Consider the following 11,401-nt stretch of genomic DNA (forward strand, 5'->3'; position numbering starts at 1 on the left):
CATGGCCGTGGGGTAAGCACTTTATATTTGAAATATGAACGTTTATGTAGATGTACGGGCCAAAAAGGGAGAACGTGCAAACACCGTTCATCTATGACGGACCGTCTTGGATCCATGGCTATGCGACTGTGTGCATGCGTGCGTGCGTGTGCGTGTGCGTGTGTCGTGTCGTGTCGCTTTAAAAAGTGGATGGGGTTTGAATAAAAAGAGGCGGCTCTTCCGCTAGGAAGGGGGCGGGACATTGCCTGACAGAAGGAAGGAGGTTTGTGACCAGGGTTGCCATGTCCGCTTATTATAGGCGACTTTGGGCTTGTTTTTCTGTAAAGTCGGTTGTAATTGGTAGTTGCGGCCGGTTTTTGGGCTTGTTTCCAAAGTGTAGTTGCTTATTTGGGCTTGTTTCCTAATGTTGTTTAAAACAGTGGTTCTCAAACATTTTCATGTAAAGGACCAGGACCCCCAAATTAATGTATATTTGTAGACCAAACATTCTGAAAGTATTTTTTTGCCAGAGACCCCCATACAAGAACTTGTGGGATGTTTTTCTCCAAGATTGTGCTTTGCAAATAGCAGATCTATGATCGGCTATTTTCAAATAGTGCTCATGTGGCTTCTTTGGGGCTCGTTTTCATAGACCTGCTTGCTTATTTCACTCGCGCAACCTGGCAACACCGTTTGTGACTGACAGGCAGCACTGGGAGGAAAGCAAGTCTTTTAGAAGCCGGCTGTTCTGTTGGCCTCTTTAAACCAAATACACAGGATCTATGGCCACCCGAGGCATGAATTTGTCCCATGTTTGCTGTCTGCTGCTCTATGTCATCACGGCGGTGCTCGCGGGGTGAGTTCAGTTGTTCTCTTATTATATTATAATAAACGGAATAGAAAACACACTCATCAGCCGGGCTGGTACACATGTTCCATTGTGATTGGTCGGCTGAGCAGCAGCATGTGAGAGAGCGAGAGAGAGAGAGAGAGAGAGAGAGAGTGGACAGACAGGAATCTGATCTGATGCTAGCTGGCTAATAAGAAGTGCTGATCTGCCTTTGATTGCTGTTATTATAGTGCTGTGGTTCTCAAACTTTTTCATGTCAAGGACCCCCAAATTGACACGTATTAGCCCGCGGACCCCCATTTGAAAAGATATGCCAGGGACCCCCATAAGAGAATATGTTTACGGCTCTAGCAGTGATTCTCAACCATTTTCATTTCAAGGACCCCCAGTTTGACATGCATTAGGCTACGGACCCCCATTTAATGGTATTTCTATCTCTGGGAACCCAATTTAGATCGTAAAATCAATGTTAATTTAATTCAGAGTGTAAAAATTTATAATTTATTTGGTTCCATTTGTACACTCTGAGTTACAGACCCATAATGGTCCATTTGGTTCCTAAGACTATCTATCATTTAGCTGGGGACCCCCTTTGACAACCACTGATATAGTGTACAGTTATTATTATTAGCAGTAGTGGGAGTTTTCTCGTAATGTAATCCTTACGTTATGGCCATGTTTTCAATGTTTTCAATGAACATGATCAACTTACTGACCTACATGTAAGCTTAACGTTACCCTCTTCCTACCCAGGGGTACGATACCTAATAGCCACTGTTCTCTTGTGTGTGTGTGTGTGTGTGTGTGTGTGTGTGTGTGTGTGTCAGTCACTTACTTTATATATTTTTTTACTTTTTTTTATTTTATTTTAAGAAGCACATACACACACATACAGCTCAGATCTTTAGATACAATATTTGCATATTCACATATTTGGTCCATAGGGGTATATACCTTATTTTTGAACTCTATGGTATATACAGCATTCAGCTGATCTATAAGGTTGCAGATTGCTTTATTGTAGTATCAACGTTGGCACGTCCTTCACTTTGTCGTCATCCCTTTTTATTTGTGTGTCCCGTATAGACGAGATTTCTACAAGATCTTGGGAGTAGGCAAGTCTGCAACAGTCAGGGACATCAAGAAGGCCTACAGAAAGCTGGCCCTACAGCTGCACCCCGACAGAAACCAAGATGACCCAGACGCTGCAGACAAATTTGCAGACCTGGGGGCAGCCTATGAGGTTGGTATTTATTTAAACAAAATATACATATATTTATTTTAATTTTAATTTTATTTTATGTTGCAAATGCTAATAAAGTATTCAATCAATCAATCATTCACCTTATATTAATGTTTCAAAATACTGATGTTTATGATGCAGGAGGCAGGGGCTTATGTGGGATAACTGTCCTTTTACTGGTGGTGTAAAGTAGCCTACAGTACATTTTTACTCAAGTACTGTACTTAAGTACAATATTTCCAATTTTCAATACTTTTACTTCTACTCCACTACATGGCAAATATTGTAATTTTACTCTACTACAATTACTTGAAAACATTAGTTACTAGTTACTTTGCAGATAAAAAAAATATTATATTATAAAACATACACTTTAGTCTTATTTTATACATAGGTTATTTGAAAATAGATACAATAGATACAAGCTTGTAGATCTGCTATTTTCATGTTAGTACTTTTACTTTTGGTACATTTAAGTATATTTTGATGCCAATACTTTTGTACTTTTACTCAAGTAACTTTTTGAACACAGGCCTTTTACTTTAGGCCGTAACAGAGTATTCTTATATTGTGGTATTGCTACTTTTACTGAAGTAAAATGTCCGAGTAGAATACTTCTTCCACCACCGCTTTTTACATAGGAAAATTGACTAAATTTTCCAAATGTGTTGTGTTATAACGCGCTACATGGTTTCTGACTGTATAATATGTCTTATAATAATATTTCTTATGTCTATTATGTGGAGAAACACGATATATTACAACTCTATGGGTAAAAACGCTCGAGGCAAATACAAAAGTCCTCTGTACTGTACGCGACCAGTGTTGCCATATTGTGTGAGAGAAATAAGCAACCAGGTCTAGGAAATCAAGCCCCAAAGAAGCAACTAGCCCAGGGCACATGAGCACTTTAGTTTAAACCTATATGCATCGGCTATTTTCAAAAACTCTTGCAATAAAATGTGGAATATTTGGATTATTTTGAAAGATTCTAAGACAACACAAATGCTCCCCTGGGCACAAAACATTTAAACAAATATTTGAGGACCACTGGTTTAAATAATAATTTAAAAAAATTGGAAGCAAGACAAAATAAGCAATTACACGTTAGAAATAAGCCCCAAAAAACGCAACCCACAACTACCAATTTTTACAAGCAACTTTACAGAAAAAGAAGCCCAAAGTCGCTTATAATAAGCCGACATGGCAACACTGTACGCGACCCGTTTGGTTGTCGTTGGAAACGCTTGTGACATTTTGATTGGTCCAATAGACAGTGTGGCTCACTCTGATTGGCTGTTATGTCAGCCCTTTGGCATTCGTGAAAACTCGACGTGGAGTACTGGGAGTGGGCTCTGATTAATTTTATGTTGCAGGTGCATCAGTGTGTTCAGCTCTCACGATGTTATTTTAAGCGACAGCCCTATGATTTTGTATGTGGGTGTAGTAAGATTGATTGACATGATTATGATTTTTTTTAATTTAATTTTATGTGATTGATTGATTGAATACTTTAGTAACAGTTTGCAAAAAAGGTACAGATTTACACAAAAGGTGCTAAAAGGATAAACACAAAAAAGCCCAAAGGGCTTATTTCCATTGTGGTCATGTGACTGATAAGTTGTTTGTATTTGTAGGTCCTCTCAGATGAGGAGAAAAGGAAACAGTATGATGCTTATGGGGAAGATGGTCTCAAAGAGGGTCACCATGGCTCGCACAATGATATCTTCTCAAGGTAGGTCTTATGAACAGAACAGAAGTCTTGAGGGAGTTTACAGGAGCAATGGATTCATTGTCATGTGTATCAAAACATTTACTGTACAGTACAGGTAACATTTGCAAAATGTTAAAGGTAGGGTAAGTGATTTTCTTTGGTTAAAACAAGTGTTAAATAGCTCTATATTCTGATAGTACTCATTGCTATAGAGTGTTTGTTCAGTAGAAGGAGTCTCCTTGTCTCTCCAGCTCTTTATAAAACAGAAAATGCATTTTCGTTTCAGTTTCAGTTTCATTTCCAATTGTATCCAATCAGGATAGAGAACTCAATCAGGATATAGATTAAACAAGTGAAATTGGAAGTGATGACACTAAGAAATGAGCAGGCAAAATTGGAACTGGAAGAATGAAAAATGAAGCTTAAAAATGGGTACTTTCTCCTGATTGGCTGAGATTTTGACACCTACCAGAAAATGTATTTTCTGTTTATTAAAGAGCTGGAGAGACGGGGAGACTCCTGTTACTGAACAAACACTCTATAGCAATGATTACTATCACAATATAGTGCTTTAACCTTTTAACAAAATACTTTTTGTTTTAACCCAAAAATATCACTTACCCTACCTTTAATGTTGTCCAAAAACGCTACTTCAGTTGAAACTAGTTGACAATGTTGTTCACTCTAGGTATTGGGAACAACATGTCACTCTTGAGGGAAGTGAAATGGAGGTTGTGTTAAAGCTTAACAGATATCTCACTTTTAAGCCACGTGTGTTGTACCTTGTGAGAAATGGGAGGCTTTAAAACTGGGTTTTTATTTTTGAAATAAGTTGGGTTTGTCCAGTAATTTTGGGTGCGTCCGGATATGCGCACCGGGAGCGCATTCACGTATTGGTTTGTATTGGACCAGTGCACTCAGTGCCTTATATCCGAATACACCCTAAGTAAAAAAGTGACTTGTTGCTGTCACTTTCTTTACCCTTGCTGGACTATGGTGATCTACTATATACTGGATGCATACCTCTGGTTGGTGTCTTCATAGTTGACACAGCTTACCATGATTCCTTGAGGTTCATTATCAATTGTAAAGCTCTGACTCAGCATAAGTTATGTGGTACACATTTATATACATATGAGGGAATTGTTGGTCTGCTCCCATATTATTTATATGTTTTTAAGACAATTCTTTGTCTGCTGCTCCTACAGTATATTTATATGTTTTTAAGACAATTCTTCGTCTGCTGCTCCTACAGTATATTTATGTGTTTTTGTCAAATGGAGTGTTGCACAATACTCTGCGTTCTCAAGGCTTCTGCAACATGCTTCCTGTCCCAAATACCCGTATGGAAATTGGGAAGAGTCGGAGAGCTGTAGTACTGTATATTCTGCACCCTTGCCATGGAATATTTAGCAGAATGAGCTGTAACTAAATGAATTAATTTAGCTAAATTAAATGCTTTAATCCAAAATGAAAGAATTGGAAGCAGAATCGTTTTCCTCGTTCTCCTTTATGTTTTCTGTTTGTAACTTTGTTTCGAATTATGCTGCTGCCTGTCTTGGCTATGTCTCCCTAGAAAAAAAGATGTTTTAATCTTCCTGGTTAAATGAAGATTTAAAAAAAAGAAATGTGAGAACTTCCAGAATGCTTGTGTTACAGCCAGGTTACTTGTCTTATGTGACTGTAGTAGAAAAGCTCAGTACTATCTTGGTTACTAAAACATACAACACTTCCTACTACATCTTCCCTCCCTAGTTTCTTTGGTGACTTTGGATTCATGTTTGGTGGTAAAAATCAGCAACAGGACAGAAACATCCCAAGAGGAAACGACATAATACTTGACCTGGACGTCACTCTTGAAGAGGTTTACTCTGGGAACTTTGTCGAGGTTAGCATCAGTCAACAGCTCTTATTCTCAATACACAAAATCACCAGTTTCTTTGTCCAAACAAAACACCTTTCTCCTCCTGTTTTGAGTTGGTGTGAACACAGAAGTTTCTATTGCATGAAAGATATTCTATTATATAATTGGCAACATTTTCCAGTTCATGACCTGCTTATGTACCAAAATCTCTCACCCACTCTTTCATTTATGAATGATCCAACTCTATTTGCCACACAGGTCGTACGGAACAAGCCTATAGCCAAAGAAGCCCCTGGCAAGAGAAAATGTAACTGCAGACAGGAGATGAGGACGACACAGCTTGGTCCCGGCCGTTTCCAAATGACACAGGAGATGGTCTGTGATGAATGTCCCAATATAAAGTGAGTCATGGGTCAGCGTCTTGATAGTCTCTCCTTGATCCCCTTCAAAAATCCTACAGCAAGTACAGATAAACAATTTTATATACCAGAGAAACTAGGCTAATGCCCATTGGGAACGCTTGCCCCTCCAGCTATGCATACCCGTTGCACACTGGTTTTCAACATCGTGTCCGGGGGTCCAAATGAACAATGTAACTCGGAGAGTGTACAACGGCTTATCTCTGGGACCCCAATCTACACTTTTAAGTCCACAGTGTTATTTTAACTCGGGAGTGTGCAAACGGAACCGAACAGAACCATCCATTCGGTTCCATTTCCACACTCTCAGAGTAACAGACCTGTAAGGGTCGATTTGGACCCCTGGTGGTCCCCGGACCCGACGTTGAGAACCAGTGGTATAGTACTTGGAGTCCAGTCTATGACATCAGTATTATGATGTCATATTGATGACATCAGGGATCTCATTATGGGCACACAGGCAGACATGCCCCTATATGGGCATAAAAGGGACTCGGAGAGACAGACGGTTACACAGACGGACAGAAACAAAGATGTTTTGATTTTAGGTTCTGGACAACGGGTCTAAATTAAGTCGATTGGTCGGACGGTTCTCGACTTATGCGAGGGGCAAATACACATACAGAGTTTCTGTGCATTTGTAGATAGATTTACAAAATATACGTCAGGCATTTATACAGACAACATTTAAGCAAATGTTTTAATGAAAGATCTGATGGGAATGTGCTGAAGCTGATGAGTGGTATGTGGTACCTATTTCAGACTGGTAAATGAAGAGAGAACCCTGGAGGTAGAAATTGAACAGGGAGTGCGAGATGAGATGGAGTACCCTTTCATTGGAGAAGGTAAGGTGACATCCACCTTTGTCTCAAGGCTGGCTATGAACCAAAAAATCTTTTGGCGTTCTCTATCCTCATCATTTTCCCTGATCCACAGGGGAACCTCACATCGATGGAGAACCAGGCGATCTGCGCTTCCGCATCAAAGTGTTGAAGTATGAACTCTATCTCAAATTTATTTGAAAGTGGAATCATCCACAATATCTGTGCACTGAAGAGTCTGTATTGGAAAGCCTACATGAACAGCTCAAGAGCAAAGAATAAGCTGATAACATTCATATTCTTTCAGGCATCCTGTGTTTGAGCGTCGCGGGGATGACCTGTACACCAATGTCACAATCTCTCTGGTGGAGGCACTGGTTGGCTTCGAGATGGACATCACCCACCTAGACGGACACCGGGTAGGTGTCGAGGACAAAACACCTTTTTATTTTAGTATGCCAACATAGTAGGGTTACACCAATGTATCAGTCAGTACCTACTGGTGAATGTATTAGAACCCTGTGTAAGCGAGCAATTCTTCATATGAGATATGGGTACACAAACGAATACACATGCAATTTTATTTGAAAGGAATGGTATAGAAAATGTTACGTTGCAGTACTTGGCACCTGTGTAATTGAATTGAATTGAATCTTTATTCACAATGTTTATTATACAGGGTAACACCTAGATTTGTTCCAAATGTGAATGGCTGACAGTTGATCAGTGCTAATGTTTCTCTAAACTGTTGGCTATTATCAGCCGATACTAAATATATTTTGTGTAATGTGGCTATAAGGGGCATTTACATCTACGATGAATCTGTCAAATAGCCTGTTGTCATTCCAATGCATTCTAAGTGTTTTGGATCACTATTGAGTAAAGGGGATTATGTCATCAATGTACCAGGTCCATATAGTTAGGGATAAGATCACCAAGCCCGGTGCTCGGCTATGGAAGAAGAGTGAGGGCCTGCCCAACTTCGACAACATCAACATTCGTGGCTCTCTCATTATCACCTTTGATGTGGATTTTCCCCAGACACAATTGGATGAGCAGCAGAAACAAGGTATGTGTGTGTGGGGGGAAGGCAGAGCTGGGAATTGAATTTGTCGGTGCATTGTTTTTGTTAGGTTTTATGTATTTATGGAAACATATGGTCTTTTCATTGAGAGATTAGATCAAATATGTTTCAAAAGTGTCAGGACTCAGGAGTAGACGTGATCAGAAAGCTGTAAAAAGTTTTGTCATTAAACAATGTGTGTGTGTGCCTTTGCTTGTAGGTATTCGAGGTCTCCTGAAGCAAGAGTCGGTACAGAAGATTTATAATGGACTACAGGGATACTGACACACCAACAGACACAGCCTGGACTGAGTTGTCTGATAAGACGCATACACACACTGACACACAACCACAGTCTATCAGCAGGAGTGTGCATAAGGCGTGGAGCCCAGGGTGTATTTATTATTTTCAGATTGTTCTCAGGATGGCTTGAATTGATTTGTTTTTATGTTTTAATGTTCAACATGTTTGCTAACAGTGGCACATTTGCCGTTGTTTTGACGTGTGGAATTAGAGCGTGTGCCTGTTGTCCTTTTTGTTTTGTCTTCATGTTATGTTGCCATCAAGCTACAGTATGTATGTGTGTATATATAATATATATATATACATATATATATATATATATATATATATTATGTTTGTTTTGTTTTTTTGTACTTGAAGTCACTTCTATGGTTCAGAATGGAGGGTTTCAATCATAAAAGTACTGTCCACTTCTGTATCAACCACTACCATTACGGAACACCAAAACCCTGGCTATTCTGTTGCAACCTGATACAGCAGATAACGAAAGACCAGCTCCATTCAGACTGGAAATATTGAACATAATCTATTACAGACTTCAGCAGGACTGGGAGACTATCTTTTTAAATTAATTTCTTTTTTATGAATGCGTTTTATGAATGTATGACAAACAATTTCACCAGTTGAGTGATAAAACAGATTTGCACCGTGGCATCCTTGGTTGAAATTCTGTTCAGTAACATTACAAACATTTTGTAAATAGAAAAGAACAAATTTGATCTTTTTTTTTTGTGTGTTTAGTTTTTTCCTAATTTAAATCTGCGCGTACAGTTTGTTCAGACATGTAACGCGTATGACTGTTGCATTCTCTCTTCATGGCCAATGTGGCATGTTAAACTCTTCATCTGGACATTGGAGAGTTATTACAGTGGAATGGCCTTTGCCACCCTGAGCTCTCCTCTTCTTTCACACAAGCCTCACTTTCTGCTCTGTTGAGTACTGGGTCCTTCCCCTTCTTTCTCTTCACCGTTTTAAACTGCTAAAAATTAATTAAAACTCATTAAAAGGGACTATAGGCCATGATACACAAGCAGCCATTTTGGCAGTTCTTTCTGGCCAGGGTAAATTTGGTTCCCCAGGTACATTGGGTTTTTCTTCAATGGTTAATATTTTTGTTTTCCAACTTTCTATCTCGTCTCAAATTAGACTGCAAGGCTGCCTCCAGAAATCCTCATACTAGTATCATGGCCTTAACTGTGAATGAACTGGCCATTTGTACGGTGTGATCCAGGAGAAAATTGTACTTTACATTTGAAAGTTTCAAATAAAAGATTTATATAAATAAGCTGAGTGGATGTCATGACAAGATCTTACCAGCAGATGGCATCAGAACTTTAGTTTAAATCAGTGGTTTTCAACCCTTTTCATATCAAGCTACATTATTTATTCTGCATTTGAACCATGGACCACCATTTGCCCAAACCTAACAACCTTTGTTATCGTTGGATAAGATTGTGGCCACAATTCCATGCTGTATTGGTGTGGTACCATAGGAGAGATAACAGGCAAACGATCAAAATAACAATTCTCTAATTAAATCATGCAGATGTTTAACAATATTTTAACTCCTGAGAGCGTAAAATGAAACCAAATGGACCCGTAAGGGTTTCATTTTACACTATCAGGAGTTAAAGATCTATAGGCTAAGGGTTCATTTGCTTACCAACTCTCCATCATTTACCTGGGGACCACCTGGAACCCCCTCAAGGACCACTGGTTGAGAACTACTGGTTAATAAGTTATTGCATCAGAGGGTGGCAGGCATAAACACAATCAGACCCATGTAGGATGTCAACATGGGGTGTGCAGTGACAGGACAAGTGAGGGACACTTGTGATTAGACTACCTTTTGTTCACTATCTTCAACATCAATATCTCACACACTGTTCTCTAATTGTTTTGTAGCTGTAGATGTAGATTTCAAGCAGCTAACTTTTCAAAAGTGTTAAATAGCACTATATTCCCCTAGCAATCATTGCTATGGGCTATTAGTGTTCAATAACTGGGGTCGCCCCATAGGTCTATCTCCAGGTCTTTAGTGAACAGAGAACATAGCAATCTAACTACCTACATTTACTTAAAAAAAAGAAAGAAATATATATAAGATCTTTAAGTGTGTAGCTCTTACCTTTTATGAAGAGTAACTTAGCTAGATACATCTTATTAGCTAACCCACGTTAGCTACTTAGATGACATTACCCTTTAACAGTGATGGGCCAAGAGTGTGTTGCTCTACAGCAGCAATGGCTTAGATTTATGATGCTGAATATGTATTGTCCTCTTATTCCTGCCGTGGGAAAACCTGTGTGTGTGTGTGTGTGTGTGTGTGTGTGTGTGTGTGTGTGTGTGTGTGTGTGTGTGTGTGTGGTCCATATGACATTGAGACAACCCCTGTCATGCCCTGACACCCTTTCTGTGACCCAGCTGGTTTTACTTATCTCTGTCTGACTGTCTAACTGCCATCTGAGCGCTATAGTGGCTCAGTATCACAGCTATCAGCCGCACCGCTCGGTCTTCACAGTGAAATCCTGTGTTACTTTGACTGAGAGTGCAAAGATGAACCCAAATGGACCTGTCCATTTGGGATCATTTTTTGCACTCTTAGAATTAAAGTAACACTGAGGATTTGACCGTGTTTGTGTGTGTGGGCGGCCGGGTGGAGGGGATGAGGGAGGGACTGTGGGTGGAAGGCTGTCGGGGAGTCTGTCTGCTTGGGTGCGGCAGGGGATGTCCACAGGAATCTATTCAGGATGCTTAGTTTATAGTGTGGCGAATGGTGTGCGCATCTGCCCACCAGCGTTCATGTCAGTGTCTCTCTCCCTGTGTGTGTGTGTGTGTGTGTGTGTGTGTTTAAGTCTGTGCACATAATGGTCCCCCCAATGCAAGCACCAGCATTCATGTCAGCATGTATGTGCTGTACTGTACGTGTCTATGTGTGCACTTTGAGACTGTGCATTCATGTATGTGTCTGGCATATCTGTGTGTGTGTGTGTGTGTGTGTGTGTGTGTGTGTGTGTGTGTGTGTGTGTGTGTGTGTGTGTGTGTGTGTGTGTGTGTGTGTGTGTGTGTGTGTGTGTGTGTGTGTGTGTGTGTGTGTGTGTGTGTGTGTGTGTGCGCGCGTGCGTGTGTGTGTGTTCATGCATGC

The 11,401-nt window shown here is 40.0% G+C and overlaps 1 protein-coding gene across 1 annotated transcript; it reads left to right on the forward strand.

The window, feature by feature from the left end:
* Positions 1 to 684: 684 nt before the first annotated feature.
* On the forward strand, positions 685 to 8,907 carry dnajb11 (DnaJ heat shock protein family (Hsp40) member B11). Its single transcript, XM_080412317.1, has 10 exons — positions 685 to 835; positions 1,916 to 2,072; positions 3,710 to 3,807; positions 5,542 to 5,674; positions 5,909 to 6,051; positions 6,832 to 6,914; positions 7,006 to 7,063; positions 7,198 to 7,309; positions 7,800 to 7,959; positions 8,174 to 8,907. The coding sequence occupies exons 1-10, from the start codon at positions 762 to 764 to the stop codon at positions 8,236 to 8,238; spliced, it is 1,083 nt and encodes a 360-aa protein (XP_080268443.1). The 5' UTR covers positions 685 to 761; the 3' UTR covers positions 8,239 to 8,907.
* Positions 8,908 to 11,401: the final 2,494 nt, after the last annotated feature.

This window comes from Gymnoscopelus braueri (assembly GCF_963280865.1).
Source record: "Gymnoscopelus braueri genome assembly, chromosome: 18".
In the NCBI taxonomy this organism is placed as follows: domain Eukaryota; kingdom Metazoa; phylum Chordata; class Actinopteri; order Myctophiformes; family Myctophidae; genus Gymnoscopelus; species Gymnoscopelus braueri.

Bases quoted from the DNA above. Each gene is read 5' to 3' on its own strand.
- dnajb11 (XM_080412317.1), top strand. From the start codon at position 762: ATGGCCACCCGAGGCATGAATTTGTCCCATGTTTGCTGTCTGCTGCTC. The intron at 6,052-6,831 runs GTGAGTCATGGG...TACCTATTTCAG, and splicing joins GATGAATGTCCCAATATAAA to ACTGGTAAATGAAGAGAGAA. The intron at 7,310-7,799 runs GTAGGTGTCGAG...TCAATGTACCAG, and splicing joins CCCACCTAGACGGACACCGG to GTCCATATAGTTAGGGATAA.